The sequence below is a fragment of the Melitaea cinxia genome, chromosome 19 (genome assembly GCF_905220565.1).
Source record: "Melitaea cinxia chromosome 19, ilMelCinx1.1, whole genome shotgun sequence".
In the NCBI taxonomy this organism is placed as follows: Eukaryota; Metazoa; Arthropoda; class Insecta; order Lepidoptera; family Nymphalidae; genus Melitaea; species Melitaea cinxia.
The window spans coordinates 6,334,461-6,354,991 of record NC_059412.1 but is presented as its reverse complement, the minus strand read 5'-3'; the positions used below and the strand labels follow the sequence as shown (position 1 = coordinate 6,354,991).

Here is a 20,531-nt window from a genome sequence, read left to right as displayed (position 1 = left end):
GTGGCTGGACTGCGACCGCGTGCCGCGCCGCACCTTCGCGCTGCTCAACCACCTCACCGACAAGCACTGCACGCCGCACGTGAGTGCCCCACTGGCTCCTTTACGCCGTGCCTGTGGCTGGACTGCGACCGCGTGCCGCGCCGCACCTTCGCGCTGCTCAACCACCTCACCGACAAGCACTGCACGCCGCACGTGAGTGCCCCACTGGCTCCTTTACGCCGTGCCTGTGGCTGGACTGCGACCGCGTGCCGCGCCGCACCTTCGCGCTGCTCAACCACCTCACCGACAAGCACTGCACGCCGCACGTGAGTGCCCCACTGGCTCCTTTACGCCGTGCCTGTGGCTGGACTGCGACCGCGTGCCGCGCCGCACCTTCGCGCTGCTCAACCACCTCACCGACAAGCACTGCACGCCGCACGTGAGTGCCCCACTGGCTCCTTTACGCCGTGCCTGTGGCTGGACTGCGACCGCGTGCCGCGCCGCACCTTCGCGCTGCTCAACCACCTCACCGACAAGCACTGCACGCCGCACGTGAGTGCCCCACTGGCTCCTTTACGCCGTGCCTGTGGCTGGACTGCGACCGCGTGCCGCGCCGCACCTTCGCGCTGCTCAACCACCTCACCGACAAGCACTGCACGCCGCACGTGAGTGCCCCACTGGCTCCTTTACGCCGTGCCTGTGGCTGGACTGCGACCGCGTGCCGCGCCGCACCTTCGCGCTGCTCAACCACCTCACCGACAAGCACTGCACGCCGCACGTGAGTGCCCCACTGGCTCCTTTACGCCGTGCCTGTGGCTGGACTGCGACCGCGTGCCGCGCCGCACCTTCGCGCTGCTCAACCACCTCACCGACAAGCACTGCACGCCGCACGTGAGTGCCCCACTGGCTCCTTTACGCCGTGCCTGTGGCTGGACTGCGACCGCGTGCCGCGCCGCACCTTCGCGCTGCTCAACCACCTCACCGACAAGCACTGCACGCCGCACGTGAGTGCCCCACTGGCTCCTTTACGCCGTGCCTGTGGCTGGACTGCGACCGCGTGCCGCGCCGCACCTTCGCGCTGCTCAACCACCTCACCGACAAGCACTGCACGCCGCACGTGAGTGCCCCACTGGCTCCTTTACGCCGTGCCTGTGGCTGGACTGTGTGGTTTCTTCATGCTTCATTCGGGGACAGAGCTGGTGGATGCGTAACGAGAGCGTTACGGGTGAGGCGAACGGAGCAAGAGAGAGAGATGCGAGCACGCATTTTCTTTCTTTCTTTCTCTCATAGTCGTTTCGTATATCGAAGGCACAGTGCAGGCCTATTGTCCAGGGATATTGCTAAACAAGTTTTACTTTAGCCGTGCGGTCTAAAGCACGTTTGTTTTTTTTTTATAACTAGGTCGTCAAAGAAGCGTACGGCTCATCTGATAGTAAGCGATTACCGTAGCAAAGACCGCCTGCAGCATCAGAAGCATCGCAAGCGCGTAGCCGACCCTACCCGTCAATCTCCCCCAGGAGCTCTGGTCACCGTACTACAGTAGGTGTGTCGCGCAACCGCTAACCAAGCAGTATTATTTAGCTGTGATATTCTGCGTATGGTACTTGACATATCTGAGTACTGCTCGTCGTTGTCACTTAGTTGAGCCACGACCATTTAGACGAAATTAAATTAGAAAGCAGTGTTTTCATTATCTAATAGAAGTAAGCCCTTCAAATAGTACAGACGTGTGTATAGTAAATTTTAAAACGCGCACTGAATATTGAGTATGCGTACAACTATACAGAAAAATTTGATAAATGTTGTCACGGTTCCCCTGGTAACCTCTATTAAGGTCGTAAATAAAACCAGAGTACCATGCATTAAAAAGATTTATTATATTTTCTCAACCCGGTGAAGTAGATGAAAAATATGTATATGGGCGGGGTTGAGAACTTAATTCACACAAGTTCCAAGGTAGTCCGGTTCAGGTACTCTCCTGCGTCTCGCCGTGCAGATGGTGATCCCGGGAGTCGCGTGGCAAGATTCCGCTATCGACCAGAGGCGGCAGGAACGGGTAATTCAAAACCCGGCGGAGAGCACTCTCGTCGTTGGGGTGAAAGTGTTGGATAAAAAAACGTCAAATGTGGTGACCCAAACGTCTAACCCTGGAACGCGCCGTCAAAACATAATAATAAGCGGTCCAGCACTATTTGCGAACATCCTAATAATCCAAAGCACCTAAAGTGTAGCAGTAGTGCCGTGGAATCATAAAGTCAGAAGCGGAGATTAATATTTTTAAAAAGTAGGTTAACTTATAATGAAATTTACAATTATTAAAATAAATAAATAAATATGAGGGTAGAATTGGAAAGATGACGAAATCTAAGAAAAATAATAAAAATGTGATTTATGCTACTGAATACAGGAATTACATTTTATAATAGCCATGACTATTTGCATTAAAAAAAAAAAAAACTACATAAATTGCCTGCGATATTAAAATACCACTTACCCAGTTTGGGGGCGATAAACACTGCCACGATATATTTGTTATATTCGAGAGAACGCTATGCAAGGATCACACTAATTTTAGAGATTGCGGTTACGATGCTTAAATATCAAATTATTCGACACCGTATCAGAGACCGTAATAAAAAAATGTGATGTGCGTTAACTAAATTCTCGAAACAAAATTCAAATAATGAATGACGCGGCGACCGGTACTGCCGTTTTTATAACCCGAGACAAAAGATCTATTTGAATTTTTGAAACGCTAAAATGTTACCCGCGCGAATATATAACTGCCGGTTGATGAATTTATATTATTGGTTTGTAGAAAAAATAATTTATGATAAAATGGTATTTTATAATTTACTGTAGATTTTAATGTAAGATTTAATTATAATAAATTAATGGTGTTTTTTTTTTAAATTCATTTCACGTATTTTAAATATTAAATTTAATCATATTTTAATTAAATAGTATAAATAATGTACGTATAACGTTACAATGTACATATAATTTTCAGGCGTTAAAGGCGATATACAATTCGCGTAGGCATACAGTGGTCGAGTCGGAAGCCGGGAAACCGGTGTCCCTCGGATACCCTCCCAACGCAGCCTTAGCGGCTCTCAACAAACACGCAGCTGATATGTTTAATCCAAGGGAACTAATGGTGAGTTATGTGTGTGATTACTGTGTAATGACGAGCGCTTATATAAAAAAAGAGAAACTGAATTTATTTATATAAAAAAATACTTAAATGGTAGTTAGTAGTAATTTTTATAAAGAAAGCCAAAAAGACCACAAATCGTAGATATATAAAAATAATATACATGTCTTACGTGTGTTCTATTGGTATCTACTGAAAAAACAAAACCTTTTCTTCCATTTTAATAAAAAAAAGAAAAATCTTAGTTTCTACAGTATGTGATGAGCATACATATATACTCGAATTGTGCATTTCAAATATTAATGATAAATTTGAAAAATCTATTTCGACAGTGTGCAACTTGGAAGTACTTTTACGAAAGCTTTAACTATTAATTGAAATAATTTTCGAAGAAGCTCCTCTATGTTTTTTATATTAAATTTTATCTTAACTATTTAAGTTATTTTTCTGTGCACGAATTGTACAATTAAATAATGTGCTTTATTTGCATCGCACATTAGATAATAACACCATATATAAATATAACTATAAATAACCGATTTCAAAAACAATTATTGAAACGCATCAAAGATTATTTTATTTTATATAGGTACGTCCAAATGTTTAAATGAAATCTAAAGAAAGTTATAGTGCCGTGCCAAAACCAACAGTTGCAACAATACGCTACTACTAGCAAATCCACTAACTCTCGCTTGTGCCTGTAATATCCCACCGCTGGGCATAGGCTTCTAGAGGAGAAGGAACAGAGCTTAATGCACCACGCTGCTCCAATGCGGGTTATCAGGTGTACATGATAACAACCGGGATCGACAGCTTAACGTGCTCTCCAAGGCACGGTGAGGAGACCCACAAGCACTGCATAAACACCCAGACCACGGAATATACATATGTTTGTGATGTGCGGAGATCGAACCCGCAGCCGCCAACGGCCACAAATCAGTCCTGTGACCGTTGCGCCAACTCGTCAGTAACGCTGGTCTGCAATTATTGGTGAATATTAGATTTTTTTTGCTGGCTCTGTGGATTTTTGATATAATAATAAAAATTTTTAGAATTCCCTAATGTATGGGTGACATAAAAATAAATTAATATTAGCATAAAAGTTTTTGGCGCATTTTTCAATGCAAATAATGTGTTTGACTTGTGATAAAGTTGTTCAGTGTTATCTTAATTTATGCAATTAAAATTGACATTTAGCAATCGATCCAGCGATTGTTGCTCGTTCGCGGTATAATTTTAAAAATACCTGCGGATATTTTGTTATAGCTAATGAGTATAGAATTATTTATCTTGTTTTTATACATTTGGATAAAAATATTTTAAGTAAATGTAATTTTGAAATCGGTTATCGTAATATGTCCGTCGTTCGTTCGCTCGCTCATCACTAACCCGTCCTGTGCAGCACCGCGCCGATGTGAGTCGCACTCCGGACCAAATGGTGAGATTCGTTTGCCGTTGCCTTGTGACGGGGCTTGGTTATTAATAATAATAAATCATTTATCTGCAAGATATGTAGTTTTACAGATGATTCATACAAGTACCTGCGTCTCAGACATTACAGATATTTTTTTTATTCTTTAATTTTTTTTAGGGACTTTTGTCTACACAGACATGTCAGCCCTATCATACCCTAATTCTCACTATGTCTAAGAAATGGAGAAAGAATCATTGATGATGTAAGACCATATTAACTAACATATTTGCTGCATCAGACAAAGGTTCTGTTAACACAGAAAAAAAAGTACCCATATCAAATTTATTTATACTAAATCGTTTCATCAATGATTCTCTCTCCGTTTCGTATTTATAACATTCACTTAAACATTACAGATATATAGGCAAGCTATATTTGCTTATATAATAAAAATTTAAAATTAACGTGATGTAAATTTAAATTTATTTGTTCAACTTTGTTAGCAAAACGCATTGTTTTCTGGATACACAGACTTTAGGATTTCTGTTTAATAGAAAACTTAAGTACTTATATATAAAACGCACATGATAAACGAAGAAATACAAAACGTCAATATATTTTCAATAATAATAATTATATTGATTCTACGTGACATTGGTGGAATCAACCGTACTTCTCTGTCACAACTGAAAGCCATTAAACCAATTAATCAATCAATTATATTGATGACATAATTATTATTACTCTTCTCTTACTGACCTCTTAATTGATTGAAGTGCACTGAACTGTATTTTCAGTAAAGCACAGACACTGATTTTCAAGATTTATTTGAACACTAATGAATTGGAGTTAACTTTTAATATATTAATGAAATAATACTCATAAAAGTTTTGAATGACTAGACTTCAATCTAATGAAACGTTTATATAGCATTATTAAAATAAAGTCGCAGAGCTCTTTCGTACAGTAAACTAACAGAACATGTTTATTATTTATAAATGTTTGTATATTTAAACTTATTTAAATAAATTATAATAGTTTGTATGTTTAAAAATAAAAAAAGTCGACGTTCTTACTAGTTATATACATAAATTACAAATTCAATATATATTGAAAATATAGTTTAACGTCTTAGCTCAACTTGTATTAAGCTTATTGTCAGCTAGAACAAGATTTAACAACCATTTAGGTACAACATAATTTCGTTTTTATTTACCGCTCAAGACTTATATACATACTAGCTGACCTGGTGAACTTCGTATCACCTTATTTTTTTCTGAAATATAATAATAACATAATATATCAAAATAAAATATAGCCTATCTTTTAAGTTGGATCAAACTGCACACGGTGTGCAAATTTGACTAAAATCGGTTAAGTAGTTTAGGAGTCCATTGAGGACAAACATTGTGACACGAGATTTATATATATTAAGATTTTTTACTAATATTGGTATAATCCGTTCAAAAATCTAAGCGGTAGTTTATTGACCATCATTACGTGAATGTTATTTAAGTATATTTAAATTTATAAATCCAAAGCCCCGTCACATTTGTAGCAATCGCACAATAGCCTATTATTTGTTTATGTTCTGTCCGTTCGTTTTTGTCTTTTTTGTCGCTTTATGTGTTTGTCTTTGTCGAAACGTTACATGTTCATTTTTATGTGTAGCAGATAACTAATAAATTTGCGATAATTCAAGTTGTACCAGCGAGAGACATTAAATTAAAATACATATTACATACAATTTTTTTTGTTATATAAATATATATAATATATAAATAAAAAAACGTTTGTAAAATAAGAGCAGTAGTTTGGGCACAACATAGATTTACAGTTGAACTTGAAGTATATATGTGGTGTAATTTAATGTTCCTTGCTATTTACTATGTATTTATTTTATTTAGAATATAGTATATAAAAATGTTCGTTTGTCTGGTTAATACATCGCACGGTGTAATTGCTTCGTCATTTTCTGTTTGTTTATGTTTTGTTTTAAATGTCAACAGAAAATCTCGTATTCAATATGATAGAATTTTCTTAACATTATTGGTTATTTTTTGATTAAGTATCTTTGAATAGTGTGTAAATGTATTTTTTTTTACAATTTATAATACAATTTATATTTGGATAATATCGTGTAAGAGCTCATACAAATGTCAAACATGGTATGCTTATTATTAAGTTTATAGGTAATTATTTAAATATTTTCTGTTGGCACGTTTTGTTTGTTATATATGTTTAAATTATAAATATAATCGACTTTTATAAAAACTTTTATGTGAAACTAATTTTGTTTTTTTTATAACAGGATGAAAACGAAGGACCAGTCACGAAAAGTATACGTCTTACTGCGGCACTCATATTGAGGAATATAGTTATTTACTCGAACACAGGTCGAAGGTCAGTTTTGACTGTATAAGAAACAAAAAAAAAGATAAATATCTAGTTAAAAATATTATTATTAATTAATATAAGGCTATTTGAAGTTAAATACGAACATTGGAATAACAATAAGAAAATGTTTTTAACCAATAAACTGTAACAGGCCAATGTAAATACAGAACGCAATAGATATTTTTGAAAGTCGAACAGTATTTTTGTTCGGTATTTTGTCTCTTTTTGCCACAAGCAAAAATTGCTTATGCAACTTGACGAAGTTAAATGCCTTTTGTTTGAGACGTGTTCTTGATGTATAATTTTAATAAAAAAAAAATATTATTATATGTATATTTAATATGTAATATGCATATATATTTTATATTGATACACCTTTTAATGTCAATTTATTTTTGTAATATGTACATTTCTTATTTTGAGTTTCAATCTTTCATGCGCTGTGTTGCTTATTTTAAAAAAATTAACAAAAGAAAAATTGCACACAAGTAAGTGCAAAAAATTACAGACTATTACAGGATAATAATTAAAATATTTTGTTCCAGACTACTCCGTTCATACGAAGCCCACCTAGCGTCTATAGCGCTGAGTAACGTCGAAGCTTCCAGAACAATCGCGCAAGTTCTATACGACATGAACAATATTTGAGAATCGCTTAACGGGCCAAAGCCCGAGTGAAATTAACTGTAACTTACGTATATCAAATTAACTTAAATATAAATAGAGCGAGTGTTATGTTCTAATATTCAGAAAACGATTCATTTGGATATAGAGACCAGGTTTTATGTCATAAATTAGAGTATTTTAAGCATAGTGAGTTTTTGTAGGACTTGGAACTTTAATAAGGCTTTTGCACCCAAAGGGTGCTAACGGGATATAACTTGAGAACTTAAATATAAATAGTGTGAATGTTACTGCCATGTACAATATTCAGAAATCGAGTCCTTTGTAAATAGGAACACGTTTCGAAGCGTAAACAAGAGTATGTTAAGCATAGTACACTTTTATAGGATTTGGATATTAAGGTTTTTGCACCCTCAGGGCACTAAAATATAGAAAATCCATTGCTTACTTTTTTAACGTTTTTTTTTTTTAATTTTTCGGTGACTTGTAATAATGATGATCGTGCATTACATACATTATCTATTAACGCTGATTACGGCGCAGTTGATTCGCTTCTGTTACCATATAAAGTCGATATGTTGTACATGTTGACTCTTTGACACAACGTATTATGAATAGTTTCAGAAATATTATTACCACTTTCAATTATGACTGACCTTGAGATCTTTAGAATAAATTAATGTCATTCGTCCACTGGATTCTATTACTTTAATTTAATTTTGATTTTAGTTTTATTTTACGAAAAGGACGGAAGACTAATTAAAAATAATCGTTGGAGTGGTTATAAACTTGTAATACATTTTTTCATTATTTTATTAATTTCTGATAATAATTGTAAAAATAGTTAAGACTGAATCTGTTTCAAAATGTATTATTAATATCAATAAGGAGTACATTGATCTGACGATTGTAATATACATTTTAAAGTATTCTACTTTTTTATTACAATATATATATAAAAATAGTAATGTAGCATTAATCGTATAACTATTTTTTACGTATATAAAAAGTGTGTGTGTTTGTGTGCGATTCACACACGGCCGAAGTGAAACTTCTGAAAAGTAAGTAGCCTACGAGAATTTTTTTTTACCGAGAATCTAAAATAATTTTGTGTGTTTGTTTTTTAATCTAAAGATTCACTTCAATTATATAAAATGGTGGTAGCCTCAATATTTGACTAGTAAATGACAAAACTTGGATAATGTATATCTGTTTTGTACTGTATCTGAAATCTGTCTGTTAGGAATGATTTTGATGGGCTATGATGATTTAATATGTGTAACTGTGATTATTAAATACTTGCCCAAATTCAAAGGGTACAAGAATTTTGATTAACAATTTCATAAGACATAAGAAATCTTCATTATGTCCTCTGCTTCCCGTGGCTACCAGAAATTCGGATTACAGATATATTGATACCTGTATAAGCTATCTGAAGTATCACAGTATCCGATAGAAAAAAGTGTATGATGTATTTTCAAAATCTAATTAAAATTTATTTGTTTGATATTTCTGTTTTCAATTGTGAATTTAAAAGGTCCTAAAAACCTATTTTATATTTCATGTCCTTTGGTGTGAAGCTTATTAGTAAATTATGTGCCGGATAAACTTACAACTATAATAAAACAGGCCCTAATACAAAAATCAACAAATCTCCGTTATGCTTTTTTCAATAAATTACTTTGTTATTTTGGCACAATTACATACATACACATACATTACAGCCTATACAGTCCACTGCTGGACATAGGCCTCCACAAGTTTACGCCAAAAATAACGTGAACTCATGTGTTTTGCCCATAGTCACCACGCTGGGCAGGCGGGTTGGTGACCGCAGTACTGGCTTTGTCGCACCGAAGACGCTGTTGCCCGTCTTCGGCCTGTGTATTTCAAAGCCAGCAGTTGGATGGTTATCCCGCCATCGGTCGGCTTCTTAAGTTCCAAGATGGTTGTGGAACCTTGTTATCCCTTAGTCGCCTCTTACGACACCCACGGGAAGAGAGGGGGTGGCTAAATTCTTTAGTGCCGTAGCCACACAGCACAATTGAACGTCACTAATCTAAACGAATTAAGACAAAAGTATTTAAATAACATATTTATACGTTTTGTGATTGATATAATCGCGGACGTGTAAATTAAACTCTTGTTTTACAGTAAACGGTTCTCTACTTAAACGTTATTTATGTGACTAAAATTTAAAATTTAGTATAAGTAATGCTATTACAATAATTGTTGTAGAACGTAATATAATGTGAAAGTAAAAAAATAGGAAATAAATAATTGAATTCTATTTTGTGGTTTTAATGACATAGATCCTGATAATTCTAATTAATTTTTAATTAGTACCTAGTAAATTATTTGGGTGAAGCTTAATTTTTTTTCTACGAGTATACAAGATAATCTTTACCCAGTAGAGGAATTGTTACAATTAAGTAAACATACTTAACGATAAATTTCGATAGCAATTTTTATTTGGATTGATTGATTCAGCTTGTAACTCACTGCTGTGTATAGGTCTCTTTCTCCGTGTAGGCGAAGAGTCTAAGCTTAATCCATTTTCCTGCTACACTTGGGTTGACGGTATTTCCTATTTTGAGTGACTATCGCTTTGATGTCTATGATAACACCGGGACTGACAGTTTAACGTGGTCTCTGAGGCACGGTGGGTCACCCACAAGAATAGACATCCAAACATGAAACAAATATTTGTCGAAATACAAATATCTGTCCCGCGCGGTAATCGCATTCCGCGACCGCCAGCGTTAAAGCCGCTACTCGCACCATACAGCGGTGGTCTGTTTTGACTATCTGTCTCACCTACGTCATTTTTTAAAACAAAAAATAAAAAAGTAAATATTGGAAAAACGACGTATATTAGGGCACTTTAAATAAAGATACACTATTTAATATTTATAACAAACAACATGCATTTTTTATTATTATTTTTGCATTAAGCACAAAATACGTCTAAAAAAAGGAAATTTAGTTGAGTAATTAAAAAAAAAAACAACATATGGGTACTTCACCTTAGAATGGTAATGGAGTAAAAAAAAAATAATTAAATATTAAACTATTTTTAAAACAATTCACAATAACAATACATCGAAACATCGAAGTGTTATTTAGTCGAAATGCATGTGCCGTTTCCGTGAAAACATTTTCAGTGAATTCAGTTATCCCTGCAACTTGCGAAAACCATGTGAATTGAAAACGCGTCAAAGCGCTAGCAGAGTTTGCATTGCAAAATAAATTTACTTTTCAATGAATATTGTATATCCCAGTACACATACTGTTGATACTGTATATATAAAATATTTGTACAATAAGGTGGATAAATTATTTTATTACGATGGCTTTTTTATTTTCCTAAAATAAAAAAAAAATCCGTGTCTATTTAAATAGTTGTGTACCTTTCTGTTAATTTTTTATAGGTATAAGTTTTTTCTGCAACTGATGTAACGACTAAAACCTTTTTTGTGTGAAATTTTAATCTATTGAATATTTTTAGCTATATATCAAGTGGTCCAATCGATATTTTTATTTTATTACATTTTCTTTGATTATAAGCCATATATCCAAATAAATGAATGTATGAATTCTTTGTCTGTAGATTAGAATGTGACCGTAAATAACAAGTCAATCGACGGAAATGGTATCTTATAGATTATTAGTTATTTCAATTGCAATTAAGCGCTAACCATAACAATCAATATGTGAGTGTGGGTTTCATAATAGGTAAATGTAAATTAAGTAAATAATGTGCAAAACAATATTAATGCAAGCTTTAAATCAACTTCATTAAAGTAAATGACAAAATAATAATATACTGTAATTTGTATAATGAAAATGTTGGTCACTTTTAACGTTGATATAGTTTTGATAAATTAATTATGCAACATCAAAATGATTAATTGTTGATTTTATATCTCATTTATTTCGTTCATTACGGCCAGTTTCAATACTCTATCTATCTCTGTATTTGCTCAAATACAGATACATTTTTGGCGTAAGTTTCATACAAATTGTGTCCAAAATCTATTGCCAGTAGGCAAAACCTGAGATAGCTAGATTATTGAAACCAGTCAATTATTCAATTAATATATTTTAACAATTAATCAAATTACCAAGTTATTACTAAGTCATCGTTGTACTCGGTATATCGCAATAAATAACATTCAAATGCAAAGTAATAAATAAACGTAGAATATAAATAAATAAATAACCTATTTCATATGTGTGTTCTTTAAGTAAATGATATAAAAAGATTTATTTCTCTAAATAGCCCAAAAAATTCGTCATAAAACCTGTTTTATATCTATATAATAATATCTATTAACATGTGTAACTACTGCAACAAATCTAAAAACGATCATAAATCCGTAATTATTTTTATCGCGAATTAAAAATTAAAATTCAAATATTTACTCTGTACTGTTCATCCCCATTCGGTTCCATTCTGTTATTTCTTATTACAGAAATTGGAGTGATGTTTACTGATAGATCACAAATCAAACGTTATAAAAAGTAGTAATATTCTATATTAAGCTTTATTTGTATTGACGGAGCACATCAATAAATCCGACCCGAACCGGGATATCCTTCAAACAGTACCCTTGTCAGATATTATTTATAATCTGTCTTTATGTCTTTACGAACTACTCATAGACTGACACGGGAAATTTAAAACTTAAATCTATTAAAAAAGGGAAGTAAATATATGAAACATACATTAAGTTTAGTACCTTAAAATTATAATATATATCTATAAAAATATTTTTTATATTTTGTTTCTGTGAATTAGTAATAAAATAAGTTAATTAACAAAAGTTACTGAATGTATAATACCCACGGGATAAACCCACGGGAGCTAAAGTAATCGTAAGATAATGGTTAATTCGATCAACAAAATTTTGTTATGTCTCCACGAACCACAGACTTGATGCAAATATCATTTGAGGTTGAGGAATGTTCTTTTACTAACGAGCGCTGTAAAACTGAAGCCATAAGAACGATTAAACTTTCGTATAATGTTAATCACTTTGAACCAGTTGCGACTTCGCTCTGAAACGATTAAGGTGGCTCGGCGCAAATCTATCAGTATCTAACATTTTTTATTATTATTGACTTACCTGAATTCAAATTTACTTGTTGTTATCACAATATATATATAATAAATATTTCTATTATTATATGTTTCTTGGACCAAAAGCTTTGTTTGCCTTGTGTTTATTCAGACTGCAAACCTATAATCTCCGTGTCAAATTTATTCCAGATCCCTTAAGTCTAGGGTTGTTCTTAGCTGAGCGATTTTTTTTATTTTCTAAAGGGACAACCCGTAATTATAATGAATGAGATGAAAAGGCTTTTGTTTTTTTTAAAAACTTGGTAAACAATAATAATCATCATCATTGTTTCGGCCTATCACACTCCACTGCTAGGTATAGGCCTCCATAAGTTCACGCTAAAAATGGCGTGAACTCATGTGTTTGGCCCATAGTCACCCTGCTGGGTAGGCGGGTTGATGAATAATAGTAATTGTTTTTTATTTTTTTATTTAAACATAGCAATCAAATTATATTTTATTTTAAGATTACTGATAATTGGTAGGTATTGTTTTTGTTTATCGATGGGATGTAGTTTGTTATATTTCTTTTGCTTTTCCAATTGCTAAACCTAGCTCTGGAATGTCATTCGCAACTCCCATATTATAAGCTATTGCCTAATTTCTTATATAACTTTCGTCATTATCCCAGAATTGCCCATTGTTCTTAAGAAGGTCAGGCGTCATACCAGCTATTTCAAACAATCTTTATGTTGCTTGTGATGAAATTATCGAGGTTTTTGTTAGTAAAAGAATCACTTTTCAATGTTGTACGCTTAGGACAGTACTATAAGGTCTTAATTTTGTAATGCTTTTACCATATTTTTTTTGTTTCTAAGCTAATTCTGTCGTCAAATAAGGCTAAGCTCATCAATTCTTCGGATAAATACCACAATTGTTCCATTATTTTCTTTTAATTACTTTGGATATTACTATATTAATATAGCTTGAGGTTTTTCAACATTTGGAAATACTCTTTAATGGTTCGAAATGGGATTCATAACAATAATTCACATATATTCTCAATGTAAACAGGCAATGCGACTAGCCCGTTGGCGCAGTTTGTAGTGACCCTGCTTTCTGCTCCGAAGGTTGTGGGTTCGATTCCCACCCCGAGTCTGGGTGTAATATAAATATTTATTTATATATTTATATATGTATTCTTATATATAAAAATGAATCGCAAAATGTGTTGCTAAGCGCAAAACTCGAGAACGGTTGGACCGATTTCGCTAATTCTTTTTTTAAAATGTTCCTTGAAGTACGAGGATGGTTCTTACGGAGAGAAAAATTCTAAAAAAAAAAAAATTTAAATTTCCTGTAAAAGTCTAAAAACAACACTTTTCTATACTCCCATACAAAAGATTTGTGATAATACTTAAAAGTCAATTTGAACTTTAATACCATACGATAAAGTTTGTGTTAGGCAATACGAAGTTCGCCGGGTCAGCTAGTTATTTATAAGTATGTTTATCGAAAAAAAATATATGTAGCTATATACCAGTCGGCTGTTACCTATAACACAAGCATTAAGTTGCTTACTTTAGGAACAGACGACCGTGTGTGTATTGTGTATAAAAAAAAAATATATCTTTTATATTTTTCTGTTCCTTCTTCGACATGTTAAATTGGTCTTGGAATAAGAAAATGTTAATCGAATATATTGCCTTAGCTGTCTACCAAGCTCTAATCAGTGTTATAAGGAATGTTACTTTTTCAAGTGTACCATATCCAGGTATCCAATATAATAATTAATTACCTGTAAAAATTCCTTGTAATCGTCCCTCGGTTGTTACTTAGTTAATTGTTGTTTTGAAAAACTAATGACCGTCTCTGGAGTGTTGGTTATTTTTAAATCTTTTGAAAATTGCAATTCAACGATTAAAATTTTCTTGCAAGGCTACTATTAAGCGAAAACGATCTTTTACCGCACCTTCTTCGAAAGCTAGATTTTATATTCTATTTTAAGGGAGGAAATGTCTTTTCTTTGACACAAAAGTCGTAGAAAGACGAAGCCACACGGAGCTTTGGCGGCGGCGCGCGGAGACCTATTTTCAACGTAAAATTAAAATTATAAATAATAGAGATAGAACTCCGGGAGTAAAGACTTTTTTATTAGAAATTCCTTTTCTTTAAGAAGCTTTGTTTAAAATTCTTTAAGTGTTAATAGTTTCCGAGTTTTTTAACAAAAAACGAAAATCCTTTTTTTTTGCAACTTAATTTGTTAACAACTTTTGCAATTTTTTTTGCACGCTAGAAGATCCTTTCTTCCTTAATTTTTCTAGACGTTATTTCGGATCGAGTGAGGTACGGCTCATACTTTTAGGAGCTTTATCTCTATTTAACACGTTTTTGAATAGCTAACTAGACTATATACCTTTGTGTAAACATTATGTTAATAGGATGAACTAAATTTAAAAAAGAAACTACAGTGTATATTTTTTTATTCTTTTCTCAATTTATTTCTTGGAAACTGCGCTCTCAAATGTAATAATTAATTATGCATCCGGATACGTACGTGTTTATTTTTCCCTAACATTTTTCGAACCGTATAGTGTGTGGAAAATTCATCTCGATCACCCACCAGTGTAATAAAAAATGTAATGGAAAAATAAAGCCGAAAGTTGATGTTGTTTCCTTACAAGTTACTTATAAAAGTAATTAAAATAGTCTCTGTTGCAAAAATAATCGTATTTGTTTCAGGCACATATAAATTAAAAAAAAAGACAATCAGGCAGTGAGAATTTTCATTAAAATTAATAATTTAAGGTATCAGTGCTTTTTAACTTTTGATAAATAAAATTTATTTTCAAAAACAAAATATTTATTCAGGTAGGCTTCAAAAGGAATTTTGAATTGTCATGTCAAATATTAAAATTAATTACAAACTAATTACAATCAATCTCCTACATGTGTTCTCCACTCTACGTGACATTGGCGGAATCAATCGTGCTCCTCTGGCATAACTGAAAGCCAATAAACCAATCAATCTACAAACTAAATACAAAAGGGAGTATGTGTTATGTATCTTATATAATAATAGAATAGATTTTGTGAAATAGTGACATAATGATTGCTTTTGTATTACAAAATTTCGGTCGTTCGTTTGTTACTGTTAAATACATTTAGAACATTTATTTAAGATCGTAGATGAATTGTCAAAGTTCGCCAAACTAACGATTATTACTCCTGTAGAGGTTAAATTGAACAGAGTTATTCATTTACAAGCGACATTAAGATTAATTTAAATTTGAAGCTACCCAATTAATTTTCAGAAGTTAGTGAAGTTAAACAATATTGTAGCAATTATAATTAAGTCTGAAAATTTCACAAAATTGTTTTCATTCTTATTTGACTTTTAATTATTATTTTTAATTATGGTAACTCAAAAATAGCATCAGTGAATTATGTGATAAATAATTTAAAATAAGAAGATACCTTGGTACCGTGAGCCGACGTGTATTTTCAGACATTTCATAATTAGCGTTATTTTTAGGATGATTCCACTACTCTAAATCTGCGTATGCAGGTACGCGCACTTCTAAGGGATTGCACGAAATCTGAGAATATATTTTTTTGTCTTTTTTATAGTTAAGGTGTAGTTTGAATAATAGAAAATTAAAACAAAAAAATAAAATAAAAAATTAGTATCGCTAAAAACAATTACGTCATATTATATTTAAATTCGAATGTTATTTAGTAGTAACCGTTGGTGGTGGTGGTGGTAGTTAATGAAAATAAATGAAAATGAAATATAAAGAAAAATAGTTTCAATTAAATGTAAGATAATAATAAATTCTCTTAATTTAATTGTTACAAATATCAATACATTTATCAGAGAGATAGCAATGTATAGCCAAACATAAATATAGTTATTGAGGTTGTGTGGCGTGAATATTGATTTAGCGACCCTAAGCAGTGGAAACCGAGCGTTCGTCTAACAACAATGCGATCCAATCGCTCTATTACGTAGGATTATGGCCGGCCTCTAAAATCTTCCTTGAATAAGACACGAGTATTCGATAATATTAGCTTTTCTGAGGTCACTTAGAGGCTTTTAATAATTTATTAAGGCTGAAAGGAAGGAAGGAAAAAATGTGCTGAAAGAGTCTATAAAAATTGATTGGCTATTGTTTCTTGTATTTTAGTTTTTAAGCGTTCTAAAGCGTTAAAAGTTTAGGCTTTGAAATCACATTTTGTTCAGCTTGAAGGAATTAGCAAAACAGTCAACTAAATTAAGTTCAGGAAATCGAATAAATATTTAAGAGACTCAGACAATAAAGCAAAGTTCTAACTAATTGTAAATTTTGAGCATGCAACGAAAGAAAAGTATATTTGTCTGTATATCTCAACCTATTTATTTATATTTTTTTATTGGAAAGAAAAAAAAGGTATTATTTGTTATATTTCAAGAAAATAGCGTAGCCATTAGAACTTCTTCATGTCTTTTTAATTAAAAGGGAGTGAACGAGTATGATACTGCTATGGTATCTACCATTAGTACACGTATTAATTATTGTTGGATCATTATCTCCATACTAAATACATATTACAGATATACAGGCACTTATATATTAATATATAATTTTATTTTATATTTTATATGACACAAAAAAGTAAAGTAAAGTCATGCAAACAAAAACAATAAAACAAAAAAGAAACGATAAAATTAAAATGAACACACCATACTTTTTAGCACGTTAAGCCGTCGGTCCCGGTTGTTATCATGTACACCTGATAGCGATCGTTACTCACAGTAGGGAATATATCCGCCAACCCGCATTGAAGCAGCGTGGTGGATTAAGCTCTGATCCTTCTCCTACATGGGGAAAGAGGCCTATGCTCAGTCGTGGGATATTACAGGCTGAAGCGTAATGAAAAATTTAAGTATTAGGGTGAACAGGATCAACACGCAAATATGCTTTTATTGCTAGCAGGAGAAAGATTAAAGCTCAGTCATCCGCGTTGTTCTACTGTAAAGTTGCGGATGAAATCTATTATTTCATATTATTTTGACTTTGTCATACATAAAAATAATAAAAATGTTTATTAATCGATCAACAAAGGATCAAAAGGTTATTAACATGAAAAAATTCAAATTTAAATCTGCATCGAATCAGGTTTTGTGATCAGTAAACCATAACGTTTTCCTGTTCAACATACCCGGGGACGCGCAGTCCGTACAGGGCCTAACGATTATTTCATTATTTTCCTTCATAAATGGGCGATATTTCAATGCCATTCTGGATAAACGGGGATATAGATAATACGCTATGTACCCGTACGTGCTACAGTCAATTAAACGACGTTAAAAGCTATTCTATTAAACGGCTAGCACTTTCTTTAAACGAATAATACATTGTTCTTGCATACCACATTCTATACAATAGTTAGATGACGCTTAGATAATTAGGGTCAATTTTAATTCATATTTTCGAAAAAAAAAATTGGTCGGTAACAAAATTTATAAAATATATTATGTTATGAAATGTCATTTGCTCGTTTAGCCGTTAAAAATAACGATTATTTCAACCAATTGACTGCGACATACGTGTATTATTCGGACGCGGTTGATTGCCTTGATAGCGACGCTTCAATTACCGTATTGGACTTATTAACATTTGAATAATGGTTTGTAAATACATTTGAAATTCAAATACAGGGGTAAAAAATCTCAATTTTAAACGGATCTTAAAAATGGTTCAATTTGACTGTATTTGTTCATGCGTTTAAGGTCATCACATCATCATCACATCAGCCTATCGCAGTCCACTACTGGACATAGGCCTCCACAAGTTTGAGCCAAAAATGGCGTGAACACATGTGTTTTGCCCATAGTCACCACGCTGGGCAGGCGGGTTTGTGACCGCAGGGCTGGCTTTGTCGTACCGAAGACGCTGCTGCCCGTCTTCGGCCTGTGTATTTCAAAGCCAGTAGTTGGATGGTTATCCCGTCATCGGTCAGTTTTTTAAGTTCCAAGGTAGTAGTGGCACTGTGTTATCTCTTAGTCGCCTCTTACGACACCCACGGGAAGAGAGGGGATGGCTATATTCTTTAATGCCATAACCACACAGCAGTGGTAGAGGGCTAAGAGCTCCCAGTGGTACCATTGCGGCTGTGAGTAACAGAAAATCTTGTGGTGGTCACCACATTTTATAAATGTATGTTAATCGATCGCTGTCAATTTATTTGTGATTTGTTAATGATACTATAATAAAATTTTTCCAAAAAGAAGTACAATTCAAGTGTGTTTTAAGTTTTATTTACAAACAAGACTAACGAAATAATATTCGTCGTTGGGTTCAATTAAAAGACAATAATAAAGAACCTAATCAAAGGAACTTGACAAAGACGTTAGTAGCAGCTTCTGAGAGTAAATACTATTCCAAATACACAAAGAAAAGTGTCTCGCAGTGTCCTATTTTTATAGATGAAAATACTGTAATAACACCAAAAAGCTTATATCTAAGGCATCTTGAGTTGAAGCCCATAAACGTATATCACGAAGAATAATTAGCTTTTTTATGTTTTTTATGAACTTTCAGAGGTGAGCCAAGATTGCCCAGCCGATGTACTATCTGAATCGATCTACGATGAATACCCGAAGGCTACAGATTCAAATCCTATACTTATTGTAAGTTTTAAAGTTTTAGAACTTAGCTTCGTTTTGAAATAAAAATTATAATTCTCTTATATATTCTTTACTTCTTCATGATGAGTATAGTGGTAGCAATAGTGGTGGAAGCTCGGCGCATTTCATCCAATCTATCGCAAATATTCCACACAGCATTCTTAGCACACGGTATTGCTTTCTCTTTCCCTTATTTCTACGGCCGGCTGGACCGACAATAAAGATAAGATAGATAGATAGTATATAGTAAGATAGCCAGCGGAGGCAGGATGAGGATAGCGGAAAACCGGGATGTTTGGCGCGAACTTGGTGAGGCTTATGTCCAGTAGTGGGCTGCAACTTGATGAAGTGTATCGCGTGTTTTTGAGAAAACCGAGTCACCGATATAAACACAAATATCATAAGAAAAAAACGTAATTTTGAATATAACGTTGAGTTTGTGTTTACTGTATTCATATTTTGATCCTGTTACGTCGCGTTGGGGATCGTTTAGAGAATAAAATTAAACAGGAAATTAACGGTAGCTTTGTATTTATGGTTGAACGGCCGGTTACATGTTGAGAGAAAAAAAAAAATGGAAATGAAATTAAAAAAGCGGGAAAGATAGTCTAAAAGCGGGACGATCGCGCTTGAAACTCTATGGTTATGTTAATTATTATGTAAATTAGTATGTTGCTGACGTTATATAACATTTTAAACATACAATTTTTCGTTGTAAATGTTTAACCCGACCGGGGTCATTGAATGTGAACCGTTTATTTTATGTATTATTATTTATGATAAGTACTCGTACTTAATGTAATTAAACAGTATAGAATGAAAGATATGCCTAAGTAAATATCTCAATAGCCAATTGTATAAGACTTTATTTTTACTAAATTAAATATATTATAATTATTGTACCTACGTGAATACAAAAAAAGAGAAAAAAAATTTTCATTTCAATTTCGTTGAAAGAGAATCTTGTGTTAGGTTATAAGAAGACAGATTGAGACGAACATTAACAACATTTGTCATGTGTTTCCGACCGATAGAGCTACAGCGAGTAAACTGAGCTTCGAGAAGCAAAACAACACAAGCAAGATAATATATGTTTTCTTGAACTGAAGTTCCTGTTAACCGCAACAAAGTTAAAAATAAATAAATGTCCAGCCCCTTGGCATTTGGGCTGGTCACCTGTGGCGCGAACTTGGGGAGACCTATGACAGTTTGTAGTTACCTTACTTATTGC

At 33.8% G+C, this 20,531-nt stretch overlaps 1 protein-coding gene across 1 annotated transcript in view; it reads left to right on the top strand.

Moving 5' to 3' along the window:
• Nucleotides 1-7,592, top strand: part of LOC123662687 (AT-rich interactive domain-containing protein 2) — a 40,425-nt gene extending 32,833 nt beyond the window's left edge. The window contains exons 35-38 of the mRNA XM_045597490.1: nt 2,990-3,145; nt 4,536-4,571; nt 6,859-6,950; nt 7,490-7,592. Of these exons, the coding sequence (XP_045453446.1) occupies nt 2,990-3,145; nt 4,536-4,571; nt 6,859-6,950; nt 7,490-7,592 (387 nt within the window). The remainder of the gene's footprint in view (nt 1-2,989; nt 3,146-4,535; nt 4,572-6,858; nt 6,951-7,489) is intronic.
• The last annotated feature ends 12,939 nt before the right edge of the window (nt 7,593-20,531 follow it).